Source organism: Planococcus citri, chromosome 1, assembly GCF_950023065.1.
Source record: "Planococcus citri chromosome 1, ihPlaCitr1.1, whole genome shotgun sequence".
Taxonomy (NCBI): Eukaryota; Metazoa; Arthropoda; class Insecta; order Hemiptera; family Pseudococcidae; genus Planococcus; species Planococcus citri.
This window is the reverse complement of record NC_088677.1, coordinates 10,865,679-10,890,080: the sequence shown is the minus strand read 5'-3', so window position 1 is coordinate 10,890,080 and position 24,402 is coordinate 10,865,679. Positions and strand designations below refer to the sequence as shown.

General features: G+C 36.8%; 1 protein-coding gene across 1 annotated transcript; it reads left to right on the top strand.

Moving 5' to 3' along the window:
- Positions 1-841: 841 nt before the first annotated feature.
- On the top strand, positions 842-23,560 carry LOC135847457 (protein 5NUC-like). The gene is made up of 9 exons (XM_065366993.1): positions 842-1,487; positions 12,461-12,676; positions 12,774-12,981; positions 13,085-13,324; positions 17,583-17,755; positions 21,749-21,860; positions 21,963-22,127; positions 22,207-22,413; positions 22,505-23,560. The coding sequence occupies exons 1-9, from the start codon at positions 1,083-1,085 to the stop codon at positions 22,684-22,686; spliced, it is 1,908 nt and encodes a 635-aa protein (XP_065223065.1). The 5' UTR covers positions 842-1,082; the 3' UTR covers positions 22,687-23,560.
- The last annotated feature ends 842 nt before the right edge of the window (positions 23,561-24,402 follow it).

The window sequence follows — 24,402 nt, the reverse complement described above, 5'->3', positions numbered from 1 at the left end:
CTATCATTCGAATTCCAAAGTGTTTGAGCCAAAAAAGTAAAAAAAAAAAAAAAAATTTGAAAAACTTTGTTTTTTACTTCTCGAAATACAAATTTTTGGAAGCTTTTGCCCTCACTTCGTTCGAGTCAATTTCTATCTCTTTCATAAGCTAAAACAAATCTCATATTATTTGAAAATTACAAAAAATTCAAAAGGGAAAATAACGATTTTTTTATTAACCCTTAATGCCAGCTTATTAATGCCAATTATTGCAAAAATTATCATTTCGTCGTCTGTTTCATTTTAAAAACTCGTCATTTTATTCGGCAAAATCAAAAATCCATTGCACAACTCGCATTCAAGTATCTGAACTTGAGAAAAATAGGAGGCGGAAGATTCTGAAGCGGGGATAAAATTTTGAGTTCCCCATTCGGTGTATCGCTGGGGGGGTGCTCAACCGAGCCAGCCAGTCCGCTTCTAGGTGTCATTACCAAAGTTGGGAAAATCGGATATTTGAGTTGGGATTTTCATCGAACTTGCCTTCCCCCAGAAAGATGCCTTATGTACGTCACTGGCCTATAGATTTCTCACGGGCACGATTTTTTTTCAAAAAGAAGTAAAATTTTCTTTCAGGCGAATATGTTTTCAATATGGTAAGTATACGAAATGTCGAAATACGTGTCAATTTTCGAAGATTCTACGAAAAAGCCCCACTTTTTTCCATCAATTTTTATAAGATCTAACCACACCTACGATTTTCCCACTGAAATCACGTCAACACCTTCTCCTACTAGAAAAACGAGTCGGATACGTCTATACGGTGACAAACTGGCAAATGGAAACGTATATAATATAGGTGAAGCATTGATGAATTCAGTCACTATTCAAAACACTTGCGTATTTGATAGTTTCATATGTTTCTTTTATTCCTACACGGAATACCAGTATTACCTACCATTAGATATCTTTCACCAGCAGTACCAGAGACGTACCTATACAGACATCCCCAATATACTTGGGTATTTAATCGCTGATTATATCGTTGTTAGACGTAGTCCTAGAGTCGTAGCCCACCAGGAAAAAAATACCTGCTGCCTGCAAAAATGAACCTGTGTGTAGCATATTTGTTATTCTTGGCGGCACATATCTACCTCGCAGTCGAAGCAGTCGACTCAGATAAGCCAGCCGGATCAGGCAATCCAGACAAACCAGTCGAACCAGTTGTCGACTTTCGTCTGCAATTATTGCACAACAACGACTTACATGCCAGATTCGAAGAGATGGACGAGGACACGGGAGCGTGTCCAGACGAGGACGCCAAACAGAAAAAATGCTACGGAGGATTTGCGCGCATGAAAAAGGCCGCCGATGTCGCACGCAATGAGGCAGGCGAAATACCCACCATTTTCCTCAACGCCGGCGACAATTTCCAGGGATCTCCTTACTACTCGCGTTTCAAATATAAAGCTATTTTCCCAATGGTCGATATGCTTGATATGAATGCAACAGTAAGTTATTTTCCATTTTCATTTCATTTTACAAGTAGGTTTCTTCAACTTTTTCAGTTTGCCAGACTTGACCACAAAAAAGATTCTCATTTCTTACGAACAGGTTAAATTATTCATGTACCTACCTACATATAGACAATTCAGCTTTATTTCAGCTATGTATGTAGTACATGGATAAAAAAATGATGCATGATAAGATAAAGATGAAAAATTTGTCTTTTCTTAATATTAATAAGTGTGAAAAAGTGGGGTTTTTACAGGACAAGAACCTATACCTACTCGAAAAAGTGAAAAACCACAAGTTTGAAATACTCCAAAAAAAACATATCATAATGTTACTGCCACGAATCTCGACACAAAAGTGACACCCTAACAGAGTCATTAAGCTTTAAAAATCATATTGCCCTTCAGTCGCCGCCAAAAAAAATCGTTAAAAAATTTTACATTATACTTATTGACCTGCATACCGGCAGTTAGAAATGAATCGCATAAAAACTCGTGAAATTACTTATATAGTTAGTCACCAATTCACGACTATAGCTTATTCCATGTCAACCCTTCCAAAAAAATTAGGTGTCACTGTTTTGTTTTGGTTCTTTTCACAAGTCGAAAGCGGTCAGATATAGAAGACGAATGCCACAACTCTGTGGACACGTTTGGCACTCAAGACGCAATGTAAGTGAAAAAGTGCCAAAATGTGACACTAAAGTGTCAGATTTTGGCACTGGCACTGGCACTCAGTGTCACTGGCACTGTCACTCAGTGTCACTGGCACTGGCACTCAGTGTCAGGTCATGACACTGGAGTGTCAGGTGATGGCACTCGAATGTAAAATGTTGGCACTGGAATTTACTTTTCAAGTTCTTACACTCGTAAACCGATACCATAATATTGTTATTATTATTGTACCTGCAATTTTTACTGAGTTGCTTATTGAAAGAACAAAACAACTAAGCGCAGCTGTAACAGTGTGCGTAGCCTCTTTAGTTCGAAAAGCACAACCCAATTGCGATTTTGAAAAAAAGCACCTCACAATTTTGAAAAAAAGCACAACGCATATTTCAAAAATAGAAAGAGATTTTGAAAAAAATCGCAATACAATTTTGAAAAAAAAGCACAACGCAACTATGAAAAAAAGCGATTGGGACTTTGAAAGCAGAAGGCAATCATGATTTTAAAAAAAAGAACAACGCGATTTTGAAAAAAGGGACTACACGATTTCGGAAAGAAAAGCACAACGCGATTTAGGAAAGAAAAGCACAACGCGATTTAGGAAAGAAAAGCACAACGCGATTTTGGAAAAAAAGCACAACCCGATTTCAAAAAAAAGGCACAACACAATTTTGAGAAAAAAAGCACAAAGCAACTTTGAAAAAAGTGATTGGGATCGTGATTTTGAAAAAAAAGCACAACGCAATTTTGGAAAAAAAAGCACAACGCGATTTTGGAAAGAAAAGCACAACGCAATTTTGGAAAAAAGCACAACCCGATTTCAAAAAATAAAGCACAATGCAACTTTGAAAAAAGTGATTGGGATTGTGATTTTGAAAAAAAAACACAACGCAATTTTGAAAAAAAAACACAACGCAATTTTGAAAAAAAAAGCACAATGCGATTTTGGAAAAAAGCACAACGTGATTTTGAAAAAAAGCACAGCGCGAGTTTTAGAAAAAAAGCATAACGCGAACTTTTAAAAAAAAGCACAACGTGAATTTTGGAAAAAAAAGCACAGCGCGATTTTGAAAAAAAGCACATGGTGAGTTTTTTTAAAAAAAGCACAACGGGATTTCAAGAAAAAAGGACAATGCAATTTTTGAAAAAAAACAATGGGATTTCGAAAAAAGCACCACGTGATTTTGAAAAAAAAGCACAACACGATTTTAGAAAAAAAGTACTGAGATTTTGAAATGAAAGCACAACTGGAACTTCGAAAAAAAAGCACGAAAATGCGAGTTTTAGAAATAAAAGCACAACACGATTTTTTTAAAAAAAAGCACAACTGGATTTTGAAAAAAAAGCACAACGCGATTTTTTATAACTTCACTTGAACACTAAAAATAAAAAAACTCGCAAAATTTCAGATTTAAAAAAAAATTGAATTTTGATTTAAAATTAAGTTCAAAAAATTTATGTATGAAAAGTTTGAAATCAAGTTCGTTGGTAGGTACACTTTTTTTGGAAAAAAAATTGAAGAAAATAAAACTACTTACCTAATAAAGAATCAATTGATTTTTTCTCAAAAATTCTAAAAAAAACTTTTTTTTTCAGAAAATTGAAATTTTAAAAAAACATTGAAAGAAAATTAGCCAATTAATTTCTGTTTTTCAAAATTATAGTCTTGGAAAAAATGTTAAAACCCGTGTAGGTATTTACTCGATAGAAAAATGAAATCTACCAATATGTCAGAAGATATATTTATACCAATCCCGGTGAAAACCTTTCTCAACCTGTTTTTGAAAAAATGGTCCAGTTTCAAACGATAAGCTAGTACTTAGGTATTCAAGATTTTGAATTGATCTAAGCCATTGTCATCAAAATCCAAAACCATTTTTGGGGTTCTGCTGAGTATTTTGAAATGCTTTTTTCACAGACATTTTGCTTTAATTATGCCAAAACATCAGAAGTCATTATTCCTAAAACAAATTATAAAAAAATATAAAAAAATTGTTCAGTAGGTAATTGGCTATTTTTTTCATTTTTTTTTCAAGTTGGAGATTGTATAGGCTACTTATACTTTTATGATAAACAAATTTGCTCCACTATATTACAAAAAAATGGCATTTACTGAATTTTGAAAAATTCTCCAACATTTTTTTACAAATACTGAAGTTTACGAAAAATTTGAAATTCTTGTGCTGACCTACTCATTTATTAGAAAATCTGTTTTCTATACTTTTTGAAAACCTTTTTGATTTTTTAAAAAAAATTCCATTTCCAAAAACAGTTTTCAGGATCAACCCGGTTTTCAATAATATTTTTAAAAATTTATTCTTAAATATGAGAAAAATTGGCTTTACATTTTCTCTCAAAAAAAATTTCCTACTCATTGTTTATTAGAAAATCTGTTTTCTATCATTTTTGGAAAACTTTTTGATTAAAAAAAACTCCTCTTCAAAAATTTTTTTAGGATCAGCGTTTCAATAATATTTTGAAAAATACGTTTTTAAATGACCTACGTAGGTACTGCACTTTTGAAAAATGTTTCAAATTTTTGAAGTTTATATTATATGTACTTTTTCCTTGAAAATTTTCATTGAGAAAAAAATTGAGAAATTGAAACCCTTTTTTTTAAAAACAATATTGCAAAAAATTGTATTTTTTAAGAAGAAAAAATTGAGAAAATCATCTTCAAAAAAATCTAGTGTCAAGGGGGTCAACTCTAGGTCTCAAGAGAATCCCATTCCCCAAGTTTGACTTTATTTGATCGATTAGAACAGGTTCCAGGTCCAAAAGCATAAAATGTAAAATTAATAAAATCACGTTACTTTGAGGGATCGTAGCACCACCCCCATTGTGGTTAGAGAGTTGGTTGATAGGTCATCATTTGATAGATATTTGAGAGAAGATTAAACGATCACTGCTCATTTTACTCAAAAGTTGACATTTCAAAAGTTTTGGTTCAAAAAACTGATTTTTGGGGGGCTTTGATCCACTGTGGGGTGGTTAGCTCCAAGGGTAGGGGCGGGGGATGTTAGTATGTTGTCCACCACACCATCCTAGACATTGGACAATATTCGCAAAAAAAAACCCTTTGGTCGCAATTATGTCTGGGTCAAATCGTATTTTGACTCGGCTAATAGGTACTTACCAAAAAGTTCGCATTTCAGAATTTTGAATTAAAACGAACAACTCTACTCCGGCCCACAAATCACACCTCAGCCATTTTGCACTCCCCTTCAAAAAAACTGAATCTCGGCCTCTTCTTTTTTTTCATCAGAAATTAAACCATTCAAATTGTTTTAAACTGATTCCATATTTTCCCCCTTTTCCAGAAGTTCACATTCCCAGTCTTCCCATTTTTTCTTTTTTTCTCAAGAAAAATAATGCGTAGGTATTTTATTACGTGTAAAATAACTAGACGATGCGATATGTTCATCGTGTTTCTGCGATTATCATTTTGGGAAGAAGGTGGTAAGCGACGAAATTACGTTTGCTAACACAACAGCTGTAGTAGTGAAAAAAGCAAACAATGTTGGCACCTGCAATGACTAAGCGTCTGACGTTCTACTTCTTCATATTGTATAGATAGGTACACGTTGAAACATCAATCTGGCTTTAATTGCGCCAGTCGTTCATGCCATATGGTAGATCAAATTTTATTTCATACGTAGATATATAAATCCGACCATTGTGATGGAATAATGCCTTACCTATACGAATTTTCCGTTGAATATCAACTTTTCCACCTTCAATGCAAGAGGGGAAAAACACAAAATTATGAATGTGAATGATGATAGTCTCACGAAAAAGTGCTCTAGAAACCAAAAAGAGTTGGCTTTTTTGAGGAACAAAAAAAAGAATAGGCTTTTTGTTAGTATCTCATTAACATTCAAGAAAATGGACATTTCGGAATTTTGGCCGGCACAATAGGGAGCTGGAGCCTCAAAACCCCCATTTTTTAAAGTTGTCCGGGTACAAAAATTTTTTTCCAACTTGGTAGAGGACACTCTCCTGAGTATATGTAGATATATTTTTTTTTTTGAGTGGGCTCCGGCACAGTTGCGTTCCAGAGCTATGTAAAGGCAATTTTTTGCCAATTTTGGCACTTTTTCACACAAAAACGGCTTTGTGGAAGCAATGTGGCCTTCGAGACAAACAAATACGCACTTAAATGATTACATCCATTTATCCCACGCGCTAATAGAGACCACCATTGTGAAAAACTGTCGGCACAATGGCCCGCAGTGAATTTTCAAAGTTACGCATCCGGGCCATTTCACGAAAAAAATTGGATGGATGACATTTTGACAACGTGACCGTGCGACCTATCAAAGTGGGTTAAAATTTCGCGAGAAAAAACAAAAATCTCAATAAAAATTTTTTTTGAGCATTTTATCAAAATTTTGAGCTCGAAAAATTGCATGAATGTATGACATTTCGACAACGTAACCGTGCGACCTATCAAAGTGGGTTAAAATTTCGCGAGCGAGAAAAACGAAAATCTCAATAAAAAATTTTTTGGCGCATTTCATGATAATTTTGAGCTTAAAAAATTTATATGAATGTACGAGTATGACATTTCGACAGCATAACCGTGTAACCTATCAAAGTGGGTTAAAATTTTGCAGGAAAAACAGAAATCTCAATTTAAAAAATTTTGAGCATTCCATGAAAATTTTGAGCTACACAATTTGCATGAATGTAGATATGACATTTCGACAACGTGAACATGCAACCTATCAAAGTCGGTTAAAATTTCGCGACAAAAACGAAAATGGTAATAAAAATTTTTTGGGGCAATTCATGAAAATTTTGAGCTTAAAAAATTGTATGAATATATGACATTTTGACAACGTAACCGTGCGCCCTATCAAAGTGGGTTAAAATTTCGCAAGGAAAAACCAAAATAGAAATTAGTAGCTTATTCAACTAGGGATCCCTAGTTGAATAAGCTACTTTTCGTTATGAGGGGGAAAAACGCCAGTATTTACTTTCAAAAATCAGAAGCGGGAGCAAAAGTAGCACTTTTTCTCCCTAAATACCTGACAAAAAAAATTTTTGTGAGCATTTCGTAAAAATTTTGGACTAAAAAATTGTATGAATAATTTTGTAAGGAGCAGATATGCCTTAACTCCGTAGAGAGGAAGTACAATAACCTCTCGTCGGAGGTTATATCGTAACCCCTCTTTCGAAGAAGTTTAACGTACTTCTCCTACATTTCTGGAGCCCAAGGCAACGTGTACGAATATCTCCGAGCGTAGGTCGCTCCAAGCTCGGATAAATCTCCTTGAACTTTCGACTATATAATCTCTTGCACGGACCATCTCAATGTTCTTAATTTTTGGTACAATGTTCTAATTTTGTGGTGTTCTTGTCCGTAGTCAAATAAGTTCATGACTTCGGTACTTAGTGTTCGTTCTTTTTGGTTGTCAGTGCAGTGCACAAAAATGTAAAATAACATAAAATCTCTCACTAAGTATGAGCCCCCTTAAGGATGGTTCTGTGCTTCGTTTCGGTAATTGCAAGTGCTAATTCGATGTTTGGTTCCTACCCTCAGTAATTCACGCCGATTAATCCCTTAAGGATCTAATCCGCTAGCTTTTTGATATAACCCATCGCGAGGTTAATATGTTTCTTTTTAATGTGAACATTGATTACGTTATGTCGATTAATCAATGGTGCTCTGGAAGCATCCCTTTTCGTTCAGGATCTAAGGGATGGCGACCCAATTGAAAGTGTATCTAAATCCAATACCCTGCGACGTGCTTAGTATTAGTAGCACACCGACAAACAGGGAACGTGTACAGTGTTGAGGCAGGAGATGTACCCTAAATCTAGTCCGGGTTGCGTTCGCCCTATCAGTTAAAGGTAATTTGAAGTATCCCCTTTAATCGATATGCTTAATCTAGACCAAGTATTAACCTACTTTTCGAGTTATATCTATCCAAACCGCTTCTCTACTAGTATAGTTTAGCTTTAGATATTTTATATCTATTTATACAATAATCATGACTTCAAACCCCATGATTATTACAAGTCCACAATTGTCTTATGTAATATAAAACAAGGTACAAAGCAATTGTCTCGTGTTTTATTTCTACACGTTAATAAGAAATTGTATGTGTATAAAGGGTATTCGTATTGATCCGTACAAGCACCTATTGAGCTAGCATGGTGTAGGAAAATATCTCTTTAGGGATATTTCTCAGAAAATTAGCAGGTAGAAAGTATTATTATAAACCCACCAGATAGTCTTTCTCATCTACCTCACCTAACCCTGATCTATCCGAGTATCACTCTATCAATTTCTCAAGTTTTTTCAGTCTGTTGTGCCATGCGACATGCAACCTAAAAATTTTGCGAGCAAAACGAAAATCTCAATAAAGTGCAATCTATACGACCTTTTCAGGTCAATTTATTATTCCATTTGTACTTATCATGATTATATAAACACTGAGAATGATTGTTTCTGTATGGTGTTGGTTGTACCAAAACGGAAGCGATCTTGAGGCAAATTTCATTGAAAATACTGAACAATAGTCCAGGAAAAATAGCATTCCATTGGGAAAAGTGCGGTAGAAAGCTGAATTTTGTTATACTGGTCCATTTTTTTGTGCTGAACACGAATCCGATGAGTCCCCGGTCGTCCCTGGTGAGCGTTCTCCCCTATTGTGGATCTAAGCCCCCTAAAACAAGTTTTTTGCAATTTTCTCCCCCGCATTGCATTTTAGCGAAAAATGAGGTTAAATACAAAAATCTACGTCAAATTTCCGATCTAATGATACATCAACTTCACTTCTACCCCCAAGGGGGGTGGAGCAGGAACCATTCAAATGTGAGGGGTTTTCTAAAAAACACAAAAGAGCTATCGGCGCATAGGAGGGGTGAAATGGGACCCGAGAGCGTTCGGGTTGATATCAGCATTGAGAGTGGGTACCATCGAGAAACTACACCGTGAAAAATTTCAGATCCACACCACCTCCCCTTTTTGTGGAACCCCCCTTTTTTGAAATTTCAATAACACTTTTCTCAGCTCCATTTCAACCGATTTTGAAAATTTTTCTAGAAGTTATGTATATCCTTGATAGGTATCCCCACAAAAATTTTCAACCCCCTCCCCTCATATTTGCCCCTCGAAATGGCGTTTTTTTCATTTTTTTATGCCTATTAACAATCAAGATTGCGAGGTACAATTTTGGAAACACGTTTTTTGGATGTATTTTTGGCCCCCAAACATCACATACTATATTAGAGATTTTTGCTTTGGTGCGCCGTGGTGAAAACTTAAACTTTGAATAAAGTATCGTAGGGGGGGGGGGTGAAATGGGAAGTTTGAGAAAAATAACTATCAATGAGTAGGGTATCGTTTTCAAATGATTCGATACCGCTGAGTACGAATATGACCTCAGATTTTCTGCTGCACTGGCCTAGACCCCTCCAGAGCCCCTCAGCCCCCTCAATATTCATGATTTTCGAAATAAAGTTAATTTGATGACATTGGTGTCGTTTTCAATATGATTCGATACCGCTGAGCACGAATATGACCTCAGATTTTCAGCTACACTCACCTACCCCTCTCCAGAGCCCCTCAGCCCCTCCCCCCATTTTCACGATTTTCGAAATAAAGTTATTTTGATGACATTGGTGTCGTTTTAATACGATTCGATACCGCTGAGCACAAATATGACTTCAAATTTTCTGCTACACTCACCTACCCCTCTCCAGAGCCCCTCGGCCCCCCATTTTTACGATTTTCGAAAAAAAGTTATTTTGATGACATTGGTGTCGTTTTCAATATGATTCGATACCGCCGAGCACGAATATGACCTCAGATTTTCGGCTACACTCACCTACCCCTCTCCAGAGCCCCTCAGCCCCTCCCCCCATTTTCACGATTTTCGAAATAAAGTTACTTTGATGACATTGGTGTAGTTTTCATATGATTCGGTACCGCTGAGCAAGAATATATGACCTCAGATTTTCTGCTACACTCACTTAGCCCTCTCCAGAGCCCCTCAGCCCCTCGCCCCATTTTCACGATTTATTGCTATGGGAAAATTACATAAGTTCATCGTTATTGTTCATAAAATTTCTCGTAGAATGAGCTACAGCACATGGCTCCACCCCCCGGGTGGACCCTTGAATTTTTTTCTGCACAGAAAACGTAAAAAAATCTGTAGTCATATTCGTGCTTAGTGGTATCGAATCATATTAAAACGACACCAATGTCATCAAAATAACTTTATTTCGAAAATCGTGAAAATGGGGGGAGGGGCTGAGGAGCTCTGGAGAGGGGTAGATGAGTGTAGTCGAAAATCTGAGGTCATATTCGTACTCAGCGGTATCGAATCATTTGAAAACGATACCCTACTCATTGATAGTTATTTTTCTCAAAATTCCCATTTCACCCCCCACCCCCTACGATGCTTTATTCAAAGTTTTCACCGTGGCGCACCAAAGCAAAAATTTCTAATATAGCATATGATGTTTGGGGGCCAAAAATACATCCAAAAAAAGTGTTTCCAAAATTGTACCTCGCAATCTTGATTGTTAATAGGCATAAAAAAATGAAAAGAAACGCCATTTTGGGGGGTAAATATGAGGGGAGGGGGTTGAAAATTTTTGTGGGGATACCTATCAAGGATATACATAACTTCCAGAAAAATTTTCAAAATCGGTTGAAATGGAGCTGAGAAAAGTGTTATTGAAATTTCAAAAAAGGGGGGGTCCCCAAAAAGGGGAGGGGATGTGGATCTGAAATTTTTTACGGGGTAGTTTCTCGATGGTAGCCACTCTCAATGCTGATATCAACCCGAACGCTCTCGGGTCCCATTTCACCCCTCCTATGCGCCGATAGCTCTTTTGTGTTTTTTAGAAAACCCCTCACATTTGAATGGTTCCTGCTCCACCCCCCTTGGGGGTAGAAGTGAAGTTGATGTATCATTAGATCGGAAATTTGACGTAGATTCTTGTATTTAACCTCATTTTTCGCTAAAATGCAATGCGGGGGAGAAAATTGCAAAAAACTGGTTTTGGGGGCTTAGATCCACAATAGGGGAGAACGCTCACCAGGGACGACCGGGGACTCATCGGATTCGTGTTCAGCACAAAGAAATGGACCAGTATAACAAAATTCAGCTTTCTACCTCACTTTTCCCAATGACCCTTTTTTTTCTTCTATTTTTCCTGGACTAAAATGCATAAGATTTTTTAGGCTCAAGATTGTTGAGATGAGTAATTTATAAAAATCTATCTGAATCTTTATTTTTTCGCAAAATTTAAACGATAAACCCTTCTGTACAGACCGCATGCTACAGCAGACTAAAACTACTTGAGAAATGATTCGTACAATTTTTTTGCCTCAAAATTTTCATAAATTACTCAAAATATTTTTTTATTGAGATTTTTGTTTTTCTCGCGAAATTTTAACCCACTTTCATAGGTCGCACGGTCACATTGTCAAAATGTCATCCATCCAATTTTTTTCATTGGATGGCCTGGAGGCCGGATGTGTAACTTTGAAAATTCACTGCGGGCCATTGTGCCGACCGTTTTTCACAATGGTGGTCTCTATTAGCGTGGGAAGAATGGATGTAATCATTTAAGTGCGTATTTTTTGTCCTGAAGGCCGCATTGCTTCCACAAAGCCGTTTTTGTGTGAAAAAGTGCCAAAATTGGCAAAAAATTGCCTTTATATAGCTCTGAAACGCAACTGTGCCGGAGCCCACTGAAAAAAATATATATCTATACTCAGGAGAGTGCACTCTACCAAATTAAAAAAAAAATTTGTCCCCCGGACTACTTCAAAAAATGGGGGTTTTAAGGCTCCAGCTCCCTATTGTGCCGGCCAAAAAATCCGAAATGCCCATTTTCTTGAATGTTAATGAGATACTAATAAAAAGTCTACTCTTTTTTTTTGTTCTCAAAAACGGCCCACTCATGTGACACTTTTTCGCACTTGGACTGTAGGCTATGATGAAAAGACAAATATTATACGCACTTTATCGGGTCATAAAATGGCATCAATTCATCTATAATTAAATTTTCAAGAAGAAAACAAAATGAGGAAAATCAGTTTCCTTTTTTTTGTATGCAGATAGGTATACCTAATCCTCTTGCTAAAAATTTGAAACTGCACGTGGATGCGGAACGAAAAAACAGAATAAATTATTGTCAATCAGGCTGACTACTCTCATCATTATTTTTTTGTGAAATACGTATTTATAACAAAAAAACACAGTGCGGATATTTCATTTGTCTATACTCCTCTAATTGCAACCACACTTACACTAATTCCATGTGGTATATTTCAGTCGCCAGGTAATCACGAATTTGACGACGGAATAGACGACTTTGTCGAATACCTGAAACAATTAAAAACACCGGTCGTTTGCGCTAACATCGATAAAGTCAAGGAACCCAAATTCAATGTGCCCGATAAACTATTAAAATCAATAATTATACCCCTAAGCTACGGCGAAAAACAAAGGAAAATCGGAGTTGTCGGTTATCTAACACCTGAAGCGAAAGTAAGATACAATTTATTCAACATCTTCAAACGCACGCGACATTTGCGATTGCAAGGAATCCTTCACCAAAAAATAATCGTTCTCATTATTATCGCAGAGACCGAGATTAGCAACTTTGGAACTAGCCGATGAAATAGCCGAAATACAACGAGAAGCCCAACGTTTAAATGAAGAAGGTGTCAAAATCATCATCGCACTAGGACATGCGGGGTACGAGCGCGACCTCGAAATAGCCCAACAAGTGAAAGAAATCAGTATGGTTGTAGGTGGTGATTCTCATACCTTGTTGTACACGCCGCCGGAAAGTATGTACTTATGGCATTTTTATCCAAAGAAGATATCGATATACTCTACAGATACATACACCACTAATCACATCACCTATAATACCACATTATTACTTAACAGGAAAGCCAGGTGAAACAGATGAAGCATATGAAAAAAGGAAACAGCCGCCAAGCGTCGAAAAAGTAACAGGCCTGTACCCAACAATCGTGGAGCAAGACGGAACTGGCAAAAAAGTGCCAGTCGTTCAAGCATATGGACTCAGTAAATATTTGGGTAAACTTATGGTCGATTTCGATGCTGAAGGAAATGTCATCACAGCCAAAGGAAATCCTCAGTTGCTCGATTCTTCCGTTGAAAAAGGTAAGGAAAACTTCTCGATCACCTTCCTCACTTCGAAAAAATTATTACCTTATACACCTACAAACCTACAAGGCGTTCTGCGAGGAGAAAAAAATACCAACATATAGGTAAGTCTAGGTACTTCATTCTTCAAAGCAGAAATTTTATAAACTTTTGTAAAAGCAATTTTTCAACTATTTAAAAAATATTTATTTGGATACTTTTTCAAAAACGACGTTATCAATATGATAGATCATAACGCTTACGACGAGTTCTCAAATTCACATCGAGTTGTTTTTGAAAAACAGAGTTGGCCTGAGGAAAAGTAAGATAACTTCTAAAGTGGTTTTGTGATTTTTTTTTGCTCTAAATATTGGATCTTGATATGGTGAGATATGCCCTCACTACGTAAATTTTTCGGATCCATCGCCGTGGCTTATCATTCTCACGTTTAAAAGAGACATTTTTTTTCTTGAAAAAAATAAAATATTCAAATAGTAAGTACTTGATGACCACAACTTTGAAAATTGAAAAATTATTGATTCTATTACCGGTAAAACAAATTTTAGTTCTTTTTTTCTTATGTCGTGGATAGTACAGTTTGGTATTTCGTCGTGGCTATCATGATTTTTTTGTCCACGGCGAAGGAAAGTACCTACCTTATTATGTTTGAATACTCCCATTAAAATGAACCTGGTACCTACTTGATGAACTTTTTGTGAGCTAAAGCTACTAATAACTGCTCCAGTTATACTCGTACCTATACCTACCCAAAAGTAGTGAACAGCCTTTTTTTTTCAACATGTGACACCAATTTTTTTGAAGCCCCTCCCCCCGCTCCTATTGAAGATGACTTGGGCCTGAAGTCATTTTTGGGGTCTTGGGTATGCCTAGAATCAAGTCCCTTTTGAAAAAAATTCAAAAAAAGGTTTTCATTTTCGAAAAATTTTAGTACTGAAATTTAAACTTTTTTTGAGAATTACCCAATTAAACAATTTTTCCCCTGTATGGGTAAAATACGGGTAATTATGGCGCCTCTAGCCCCATACTTACGGGCATTTTACACATAGGCAAAATTACCTATCTTATTGGTAGTCTAAATTCAACACCTTCGATTAACATAATTGTGTTTCAAGTAATTATATCTTAAGTCCCTAGCGTGAGTCGCATAATCTTGACATGTGTCCTTATTCATAATATAAAATCATCTAGATTATTTTATATTCATAACCCAGTTAATTCGATGGATTTAAATAATAATAAACAGTTTGACACGTTTACTGTGTTCAGTGTAATTGAAGGGCTAAGTGTGAAAGTCGCCTTAGTCATTTTTTTGTTCACACAACTTTAAACATTTTTTTTTTTTCATATTTCATCAATTTTAAAGGGAAAAATTAGTATTGTAATGCATTCTGGGATAGTTGAAGATGTTTTTTTAATACTTGACCATGAAGTTTAACAATGTTTTCAATGATTTGTACAAAAAATCACTGCTGACTAAGGCGACTTTCACCATAGCCCTTCAATTAGGGGAAAGTCCCCTAAAAGTGCACAGTCTCCTAATAGTGCGCAGTGCCATATCTCGCGATTGGCACCACTGAAAAATTCGCGAGTTAGTTCATTTGAAAGAGCGTGTCATGACGATTATTTTGATGTATCGTACAAGTCATTTGGCTAAATTTTAGGACTGCAAAGTCAAAAAGTGTGAATTTTCGATTTCTGATATATTTTTTTTTTTTTGTCAAAAGTTAACAATTTGTATTGATCTCGTTGAATTGCAAAAATTTATGAGCTAAGTTATATTATATCATTTTGTAGGCAGGCGTGGAAAGTGATTCAATAATAATATAGACTGGGTTTATTTTAAATAAAGCGCCATCAGGGGAGTACAACATTTTCAATTTTTTTCAACGACCCTCCAATGTATCCCCCATCAGTTATTGAAATATTCAATGGGAGGGTGGGGGACGAATTGGAGGGAGGGGGTAGAAAAAAATTTGAAAACGTGGTTGTACTCTCCTGGTTATTCTACTTATGTCACTATATCGAGTTCATCTCATTCGAATTTTTCATTTTTTTTCACCCCCTCCCCCTTCCCAATTGAAATTTAATAACTAATGGGGGATAAATTGGAGGGGGTACAAAAAATTTAAAAACGTTGTTGTACTCCCATAGTCGCACTTTATCAATATCGAGTTCATCTCATTTGGATTTTTCACCCCCCCCCCCATTGGAATTTCAATAATGGGCGGGGAATGAATTGGAGGGTATGAAAAAATTTTAAAAACGTTGTTCTCCTCCAATGGTCACACTTCGTCAATATCGAGTTCATCCCATTTGGATTTATCATTTTTTCACTCCTGCCCTCTCATTCAAAATTTTAATTAGTGCTGGGGGATGAATGGGAAAGGGGTAGAAAAAATCCAATCACGTAATTTTTCTCCCCTTTTTTAGTATATTCAATAACGAGCTCATTATTTTAAAAAAACATTGTAATTTTCAGTTCCCTCTTATTTGACCCCCCTCCCGCTTTGGAGTGGAACGGGGGGAGCTAGAAACATTTTGTTTGCGCCAAAATGTTTGTCGGGTCTTTCATTTGAATTTCACGTTTCAATTCTCATATTTTTTATCTGTACATAGCCAAAACTATCAACTAAAGGGGGCTGGGGTGAGAGGGGGTGAAAAGAGGTGAGTTGAATTCCACTTCAAGTGTGGAACTATGAAATATTGCTATGTAGGTATTTTAGAGGCGGAAATTACACCACCATGGCTGGCCACGGTGGTGTAATTCCACAACCCCCCCTCCACTAAAGGATATTATGAATTGAGCAAAATGCTGAAAATGAAGTCTAGGGTACAGTGTTGGAAAAAACTTTTTTTTTTTTTTTTTAAATAAAACAAAAAACAGTTTTTTTTGGTATGTTTGAAACAAATTTCTTGTTTTAAACCGAAATTCAAATGTAAAATTTGACCTGTTTTAAACGTTTTTAAAACACATTTAAAACAAAAATTTCGTGTTTTTTTTCAAGGTGTGAAGTGGTTTCAGAATCAGTTTTTTTTTGTTTTTTTCTCAGACTTTTTTGATACTTACTTCGTAACTTTGTTTGATTTTATGTTCCTGTTCAATCAAAAAATGTAAATAAAATTGCCTTTATGATTTATACGTTTGACAGATATCAAATAAGTGATTTAAAGTATGTTTTTTTTACACGGATTCTGCATTATGGATTGTCAAAATCCTGTTTTTTTTTACAAATACTTATAAAATCAGTTTCTGAAAATCTGGTCGTTTTTTCACCAGATTGTAAACAGATTAATCCAGATTATTGAAAACCCATAATCTACTGGGGTAGTAGATTGTGGGAATGGATTTTAGATTTTACTGTATCAGAATTGATCCGTCAATCCATCCAGAATTCGGATTATGGAATATAGATTCTTGCAAAATCCACGTAAAAAAAAAAAAAAACATAATACTTTTTTTAAAAGTTCTTGGTAATTCTATGGTCAAAAATGTCGAAATACCTAATTGAAAAAAAAACAAAAAAAAACGCGGTCTGGAAAAAAAAAGTTTTAAACAATAAAAACAGTTTTAATAAAAATTATGTTTTAAGCACCGATGTTTTTTTCTCGGCATTTAAAACAGCTGAAGAGTGATATTCCAAAACTCGCTTTGTCCATTTTTATCAAAGTTGGGTTTTCAGTGGTACCTGGTAGATGAAGTATTAACTCACATTCCTACATCATCAACCTACCAAAATGAGGTATTAAACTCACCTAAATAGCCAATTCACTAAAAATTTAAAAAAAATAATGTTTCAAAACGCGCTTTGTCCATTTTTATTGAAATTTTTTTCAGCAGTATTTAGTGGATGAAATGTATACCTACACTCCTACATCATAAATCCACCCAAATAAAGTGCTAAACTCGCCTAAAAAGCCAATTTACCCGTTTAAAGAGAAACTGTTTTTCCTCTCTCCTGAAAAGTTGTGAAAATGGACAAAGCGAGTTTTGGAATATCACTCTTCACTGCTGTTTTAGACAATGTTTTAAACGATCGAGTTTTAAACAACCAACACTGCTAGGGTAGGTAAGGTACTCCACCAGCTTTGACCAAAAAAATTCTTCCACTGCTTTAATTTTTTTTTAAACCATAAATATCAAAAATTTATTCTCAATACAGGTATCAGGTACATACTTCATGTTGAGCGGACAATACCTATTATGAAAATTTACATATGATGTTTTCTACTTCAAAATATACCTATATTTCGACAGATGAGAAAGTTCAAGCAGCTGTATCCGAGTGGACTAAAAGAGTGGAAGAGGAAATCAAAGATTTCAGGGAAATCAAAGGTCGTACGCGTACTACCTTAAGCAAAGCGAACTTCGAAGAAGGCGAATTCGAATCCAGTTTGGCCAATTTGATTACCGATGCTTTCGTCGATTGGGTAAGTCATCAATACGCCACTGCAATCCAATGTATTTGTTCATCACGTGTACATACGTCCAAGTTCCGCACGTTCAGGGGCGAAACTTGACCTTTTTCTGGCGGGGGGGGGGGGTGTAAGAGGCAGGGGCGTAGCAAAGTGATTTTACAAGGAAGGTAAATTCTAAAAAATGCCAACTTTGAAATGTTAAAAATGCCAACTGCGAAATCGATTAAAAATAGGTGCATGTCCACGGCCCCCCACCCCCACCGATTGACTTCAAAAACATGTCATTCGTTTGTGCTACGTTTGTGCTGGATTGTGCTGAAATTTTTTTCGTTTGTGCTGCCCCCCTTCCCGAGGTATTAGACAAAACTTTTGGGGGGCCATAGACACGGGAGCCCCCCACTTTCAGCTACGGGGTCCGAAATGGTGTCGATCGTTTGTGCTACGTTTGTGCTGGTTTGTGCTGAAAATATTTTCGTTTGCGCTGCTCCCCTTCCTGTGGTTTCGAGGGGTTATTTGTGGGGGGGCCGTAGACATGAATTTTAAAAAAGGGGTTAGACGAAAGTTTGAAAAGAGAAAAATGGATATATCTATTGTGCTTCGTTTGTGCTGGTTTGTGCTGCCACCCGTAACCCTCTAACCCCTCCCCTCCCTGAAATAGGGCTTTTCACCATTTATCGAGATTTTCAAAAAAAATCGAAATTTGATTTACGCCTCTTAGAGGGCTGAAATTTTGCACAGCTGTTCTTGAGGGTCTGAGCCGACGACTCAATTTTTTTCAACCTCAAAATTCAGATTTAGCCCCCTAAATGGACCCTCCTATTCTTTTGGACCCCCTACAGGTACCTTACTAATGCCCCCCCCCCGGTCCACATCGAAGAATCTTTCAATTGAAACCTCGAGGGACACTTCTACCAATTTTCAGATTTTTTCGACAATTTTTTGAAATTTCGTACTTAGCCAAATGTAGTCTGAAATCTCTCCAACTCAGAATCGATTTTTTTGAAAATTTGAAAAAGCCTAAATTTGATCTATGCCTCTTAGAGGGCTGAAATTTTGCACAGCTGTTCTTGAGGGTCTGAGCCGACGACTCAATTTTTTTCGACCTCAAAATTCAGATTTAGCCCCCTAAATGGACCCTCCTATTCTTTTGGACCCCCTACAGGTACCTTACTAATGCCCACCCCCAGGTCCACATCAAAGAATCCTTCAATTTAAACCTCGAGGGACACTTCTACCAGTACCAATTTTCAGATTTTCCCCCTCTTCCATCTAGGAGTCCGCTCGTGGTTGAAATTGAGCGGGGCTAAATATGAATGAAAAATGAGCTCTGGAGAATAATTTTGACCTCCATGGTACACATGACATTGCCCAATTTCAGAATTCTTCTGACTTAAAAGTCGAAGTAAATACTCAAATAATTGGATTTGAGATACGAAGAACTTTGGACAGACTCACGAGTGCGAGAAGAAGCGGGGTTATAAATGCTCCAAAATTTTGAAAATCGTTTTTTTTTTTTTGGTGATTTCAGTATGTTTTGTCATCGCATTGACTACTTATATCCTATTATTAAGAGATACGAGCCCCGAAGAATAATTCTGACCCTGTGTGACCCTTTTTTTTTAGAGGAAAGGGGGTTCATGTGTCCCAATTTTTTTAAATTAGTTATGAAAATTTTTTAGATTAGATCTTGTGAGTAAGTAAGAAATGCGAGACTCAAGAACAGTTCTGACCTCCATGGTTCCCATGGAATTCCCTAAGTCCCTATCATGGGTACCATGGATGTCAAAATTGTTCTCCAGAGCTCATTTTTCATTCATATTTAGCCCCGCTCAATTTCAACCACGAGTGGACTCCTGGATGGCGGAGGGGGTCCAAATCTTCAGTACCTCTAATGGAGGGGTGAACTTTGAATTTTGAGGCCGAAAAAAATCGAGTCGTCTCCGCAGACCCTCAAGAACAGCTGTGCGAAATTTCAGCCCTCTAAAAAGCATAGATCAAATTTAGGTTTTTTCAAATTTTCAAAAACATCAATTTTGAGTTGTAGAGATTTCAGACTATGTTTGACTATAAGTACAAAATTTCGAAAAATTGTCGAAAAAATCTGAAAATTGGTAGAAGTGTCCCTCGGGGTTTAAATAGAAGGATTCTTTGATGTGGACCTGGGGGGGTGGGCATTAGTAAGGTACCTGTAGGGGGTCCAAAAGAATAGGAGGGTCCATTTAGGGGGCTAAATCTGAATTTTGAGGTCGAAAAAAATCGAGTCGTCTGCTCAAACCTTTAGGAACAGCTGGGCGAAATTTCAGCCTTCTAGGAGGCGTAAATCAAATTTCGATTTTTTTTTAAAATCTTGATAAATGGTGAAAAGCCCTATTTCAGGGAGGGGAGGGGTTAGAGGGTTACGGGTGGCAGCACAAACCAGCACAAACGAAGCACAATAGATATATCGATTTTTCTCTTTTCAAACTTTCGTCTAACCTCTTTTTTAAAATTCATGTCTACGGCCCCCCACAAATAACCCCTCGAAACCACAGGAAGGGGAGCAGCACAAACGAAAATATTTTCAGCACAACCAGCACAAACGTAGCACAAACGATTGACACCATTTCGGACCCCGTAGCTGAAAGTGGGGGGCTCCCGTGTCTATGGCCCCCCAAAAGTTTTGTCTAATACCTCGGGAAGGGGGGCAGCACAAACGAAAAACTTTTCAGCACAAACCAGCACTAAACGTAGCACAAACGATTAACACCATTTTGGACATCATAGCTAAAAGTGTGGGGGCTCCCGTTTCTACAGCCCCCCCCCCAAAAGTTGTCTGCAATACCTCGGGAAGGGGGGCAGCACAAACGAAAATCTTTTCAGCACAAACCAGCACAAACGTAGCACAAACGATTGACACCATTTCGGACCTCCTAGCTAAAAGTGGGGGGCTCCCGTGTCTACGGCCCCCCAAAAAGTTTTTCCAAATATCTCGGGAAGGGGGGCAGCACAAACGAAAAAAATTTCAGCACAATCCAGCACAAACGTAGCACAAACGAATGACATGTTTTTGAAGTCAATCGGTGGGGGGTGGGTGGCCATGGACATGCACCTGTGCTGGTTTGTGCTGCCACCCATAACCCTATAACTCCACCCCCTTCCCCCCTGAAACAGGGCTTTTCACCATTTATCAAGATTTTTTAAAAAATCGAATTTTGATCTACGCCCCCCACAGGGCTGAAATTTTGCACAGCTGTTCTTGAGGGTCTGAGTAGACGACTCGATTTTTTTCGACCTCAAAATTAAAATTTAGCCCCCCCCAATGGATCCCTCATTGTTTTGGACCCCCCTACAGATACCTTACTGATGCCCCCCCCCCCAGGTCCATATTGAAGAAATATTCTATTTAAACCCCGAGGGACACTTCTACCAATTTTCAGTTTTTTTCGACGATTTTTCGAAATTTTGTACTTATAGTCAAACATAGACTGAAATTTCTTCAACTCAGACTCAAGTTTTTTGAAAATTTGAAAAAACATGAATTTGATCTACGCTCTCTAGAGAGCTGAAATTTTGCACAGCTGTTCTTGAGGGTTTGAGCAGACGGCTCGATTTTTTTCGACTTCAAAAATTAAATTCTACCCCTCCATCGGGGGCACCAAAAATTTGGACACCCCCCTCAAAGGTCCAAATTTCCTAAATTTATCGACTTTGTCAATTAAGTGGTAAACTCGGAAAATTTCGGCAAAGTCAGCAAATTTGCCGATTTTAAAATTTAAAAAAAAAAATGCAGTATGTAATTTAGTTTTTTGATTCAAAGTTTCGCTGACTTTTTCAATTTTTTGTCAATTCATTCACTTTTTTCAATCTTTCCCATTTCATGCCGACTTTTTGCCAATTTTTCAAATTTTTGCCGACTTTTTGGCTGTTCAAGCCCCCCATGCCCCCCATTGTTTCAACCCTGCGCACGTTACCATTACCATCCAACGCTACTTCGTCAACTTCGATTTTGACGTACGCTACTTACAGGGTGTGCAACTAGCGCACGAACAGAAATACCCCCACGGATGGACCCAGACACCGATATCATTCTATCCAAACGGAGGTGTTCGCATTAGGATCAATCATAAACGTGCTAGTGGTAATAATATCATTCAACCTGCACCGATTAACCATCGTGTATTTTGATGCATCTTTATTCGATTAGATACACATCTGTCTGCTTTCTGACTATACATTTCAGGTGCCTTGACCCGTGAAGATCTCCTGTATGTTATGCCATTTCAGAATAAGATGTTCCGACTGATTGTGAAGGGAAGTTTACTTAGAAGATTTTTAGAAAAGTCTATACACGATTATGATGCGGAGGACACCACGCTCAATATGAAACATTTTATTCAGTTTTCCGGTTATTAATCAATCTAAAACGCATGATTTAGGTACACGCGTAATGGGTAGGTATCTAATTTTCCACATTTTCTGCGCAGGGCTCAGGGTAATGTTCGATCTCACAAAACCAAAGAATCACCGTGTTGCGTCTGTAGCTGCTCTATGCGGCGATTGCGACATTCCGAGATACGAGCCGCTCGAAGATAGCAAAACCTACGGCATAATAACTCAAAGAACCGAATCCAATAAATTTAAATACATGGAGCAGAGTCCTGGTGAACTTATAGAGAACACTGAGCTTGGCGGTAAGTGAATTTTCGCCAATGATTAAGTGTACTCGTGTTTCGTCCATAACCAATACCACGTAACTATTACCTTCTTATTTCTTTTTCTCAGAATACAAGGATATAGATGTAGTTTTGGACTACATAAAGAGACACAAGATTATCACTCCTAAACTGGACCAGCGAGTCACCATCACTGGATTCAGATCGAAGCATTCTGATACCTCTATGCCGGAGGCGGAAGACAGCCTTGAAACCACTACTGACCTGAATCCAAAACGAATAAAAACATAGTACCTATACCGTAACTGAAAAAACCAAAATCAAATTCAAAACATGATTTTTTCAACAAATAATAATAATAATAATAATAATAATAATATTCCAGCCTTTTAAAACATTCTAAAATGAAACTCGTATTTTTTTTTTTTTTTTTTTTACTAAAAGTTTTACATCATTATTAGAAAATAATTCCAAAACTCGGATATTTCAAAAGCAAGCAATTTTAATATTCCAATTTCGAATTTTTCATTTCATTCGGGTCGGAAAAGTGATTCTGGCCGAGGGTGAGGTTTGTGACCCGAACAAAGTGAGGGGAACAACTCACACGAGTCCAGAATCACTTTTCCTCTGAGTTTCGTAATAGTTATTTTAGTTGTTTTAAAATTAAGTATTAATCAAACGTTAATTAGGTAGGTACCTATTTCATAAAAATTTATAAATTTCGAAAAGTGTAATAAGTCGCAAATTCTGACATTTCAACAAAAAATCACACTTAGTCATTTTCACACTTTCAGCATCTTGGGAAAAGTTCCATTCAATCGTTTTTTCAATATTTCATCAAACTTGAAAACTTTTTCAAATTGAAATTTACAGAAATAAAAAAGTTTTCATAGGTCTGCGTTGAAATATGGTGACTAAATTTACACCAAAACACGGCGACATCGTGCATAATATAGCAAAGCGGCATTTCTTTGATATTTTATTACCTACACATGGTTAGCCGGGACAAGGTTTTTCCTATCGTCAACAGCGATAGGTTTTTTAGCCCAGTCTCGTCAAAGCCATCTTATGCTCGCGATGTGTCGAATGTATGGATCTAGAGATCTGTGTGTATTTAACTATAATCTGCAGTGTGTAAAGAACAATACATTTTGGTTTTCGCTCATGTGTATTTTTTCATGTGTGATGGTTGTGTCAGTGATGGAAAACTAAAACTGGTTGAAAACTTGAACTGAAATGGAGAAACTGAAACTAAAACTAAAACTAGAACTGAAATGAGAAAAACTCAAACTGAAAACTGAAAACTTGAACTGAAAAAAATAAAACTGCAACTAAAAACTTGAACAGGGCTTGCAAATCGAAACCAACACCAAAACCAAAACCCTCAAAAACCAATTAAAATTGCCCAAAACCGAAGCTGGGAGCGTTATTTTCCCAAATTCAAAACCGAAACCGAGAGCGTAACCGATTGAAAACTGAATTGGTTTTGGAATTTTTCAGGTAATTAGCCTAATTAATGCTGCATTTTTGGACGAGCGTCTGGAGTCTGACATTACACAAAACCTATCCGCCAATCAGAATTTGTTAGGGAGGAGTTTCTCGTTATCACGTTTGAATATCAGATGCAAACGAACTGAATTTTGAAAAAAAAAACATCAAAAATGTAAAATTTCTATGATGAAATAGATGAAATAGATGAATAAATAAAATTAAACCACAAGGACTAATAAATCTAAATATGTATATAAATATTCTAGGGGGCAAACTCGTAACCTTTTCTTGATTAAACACCAAACTCATAACGTTTTGACAAACTCGTAACCTTTTTAAGACGTGACTTTTTGATGAGGTGCCATATGAATCTACAAGGTGTGGGGAGTCCACTGGCAAAGTTTGAGCAGGGATGTGAGATTGTTGTTTATACACTTTCACATTTTACTCAATTTTCAAATGAGTACATAGCCTAATTAATATGTACCAGAACAATAGGAAAAGGTGCTTATTGCC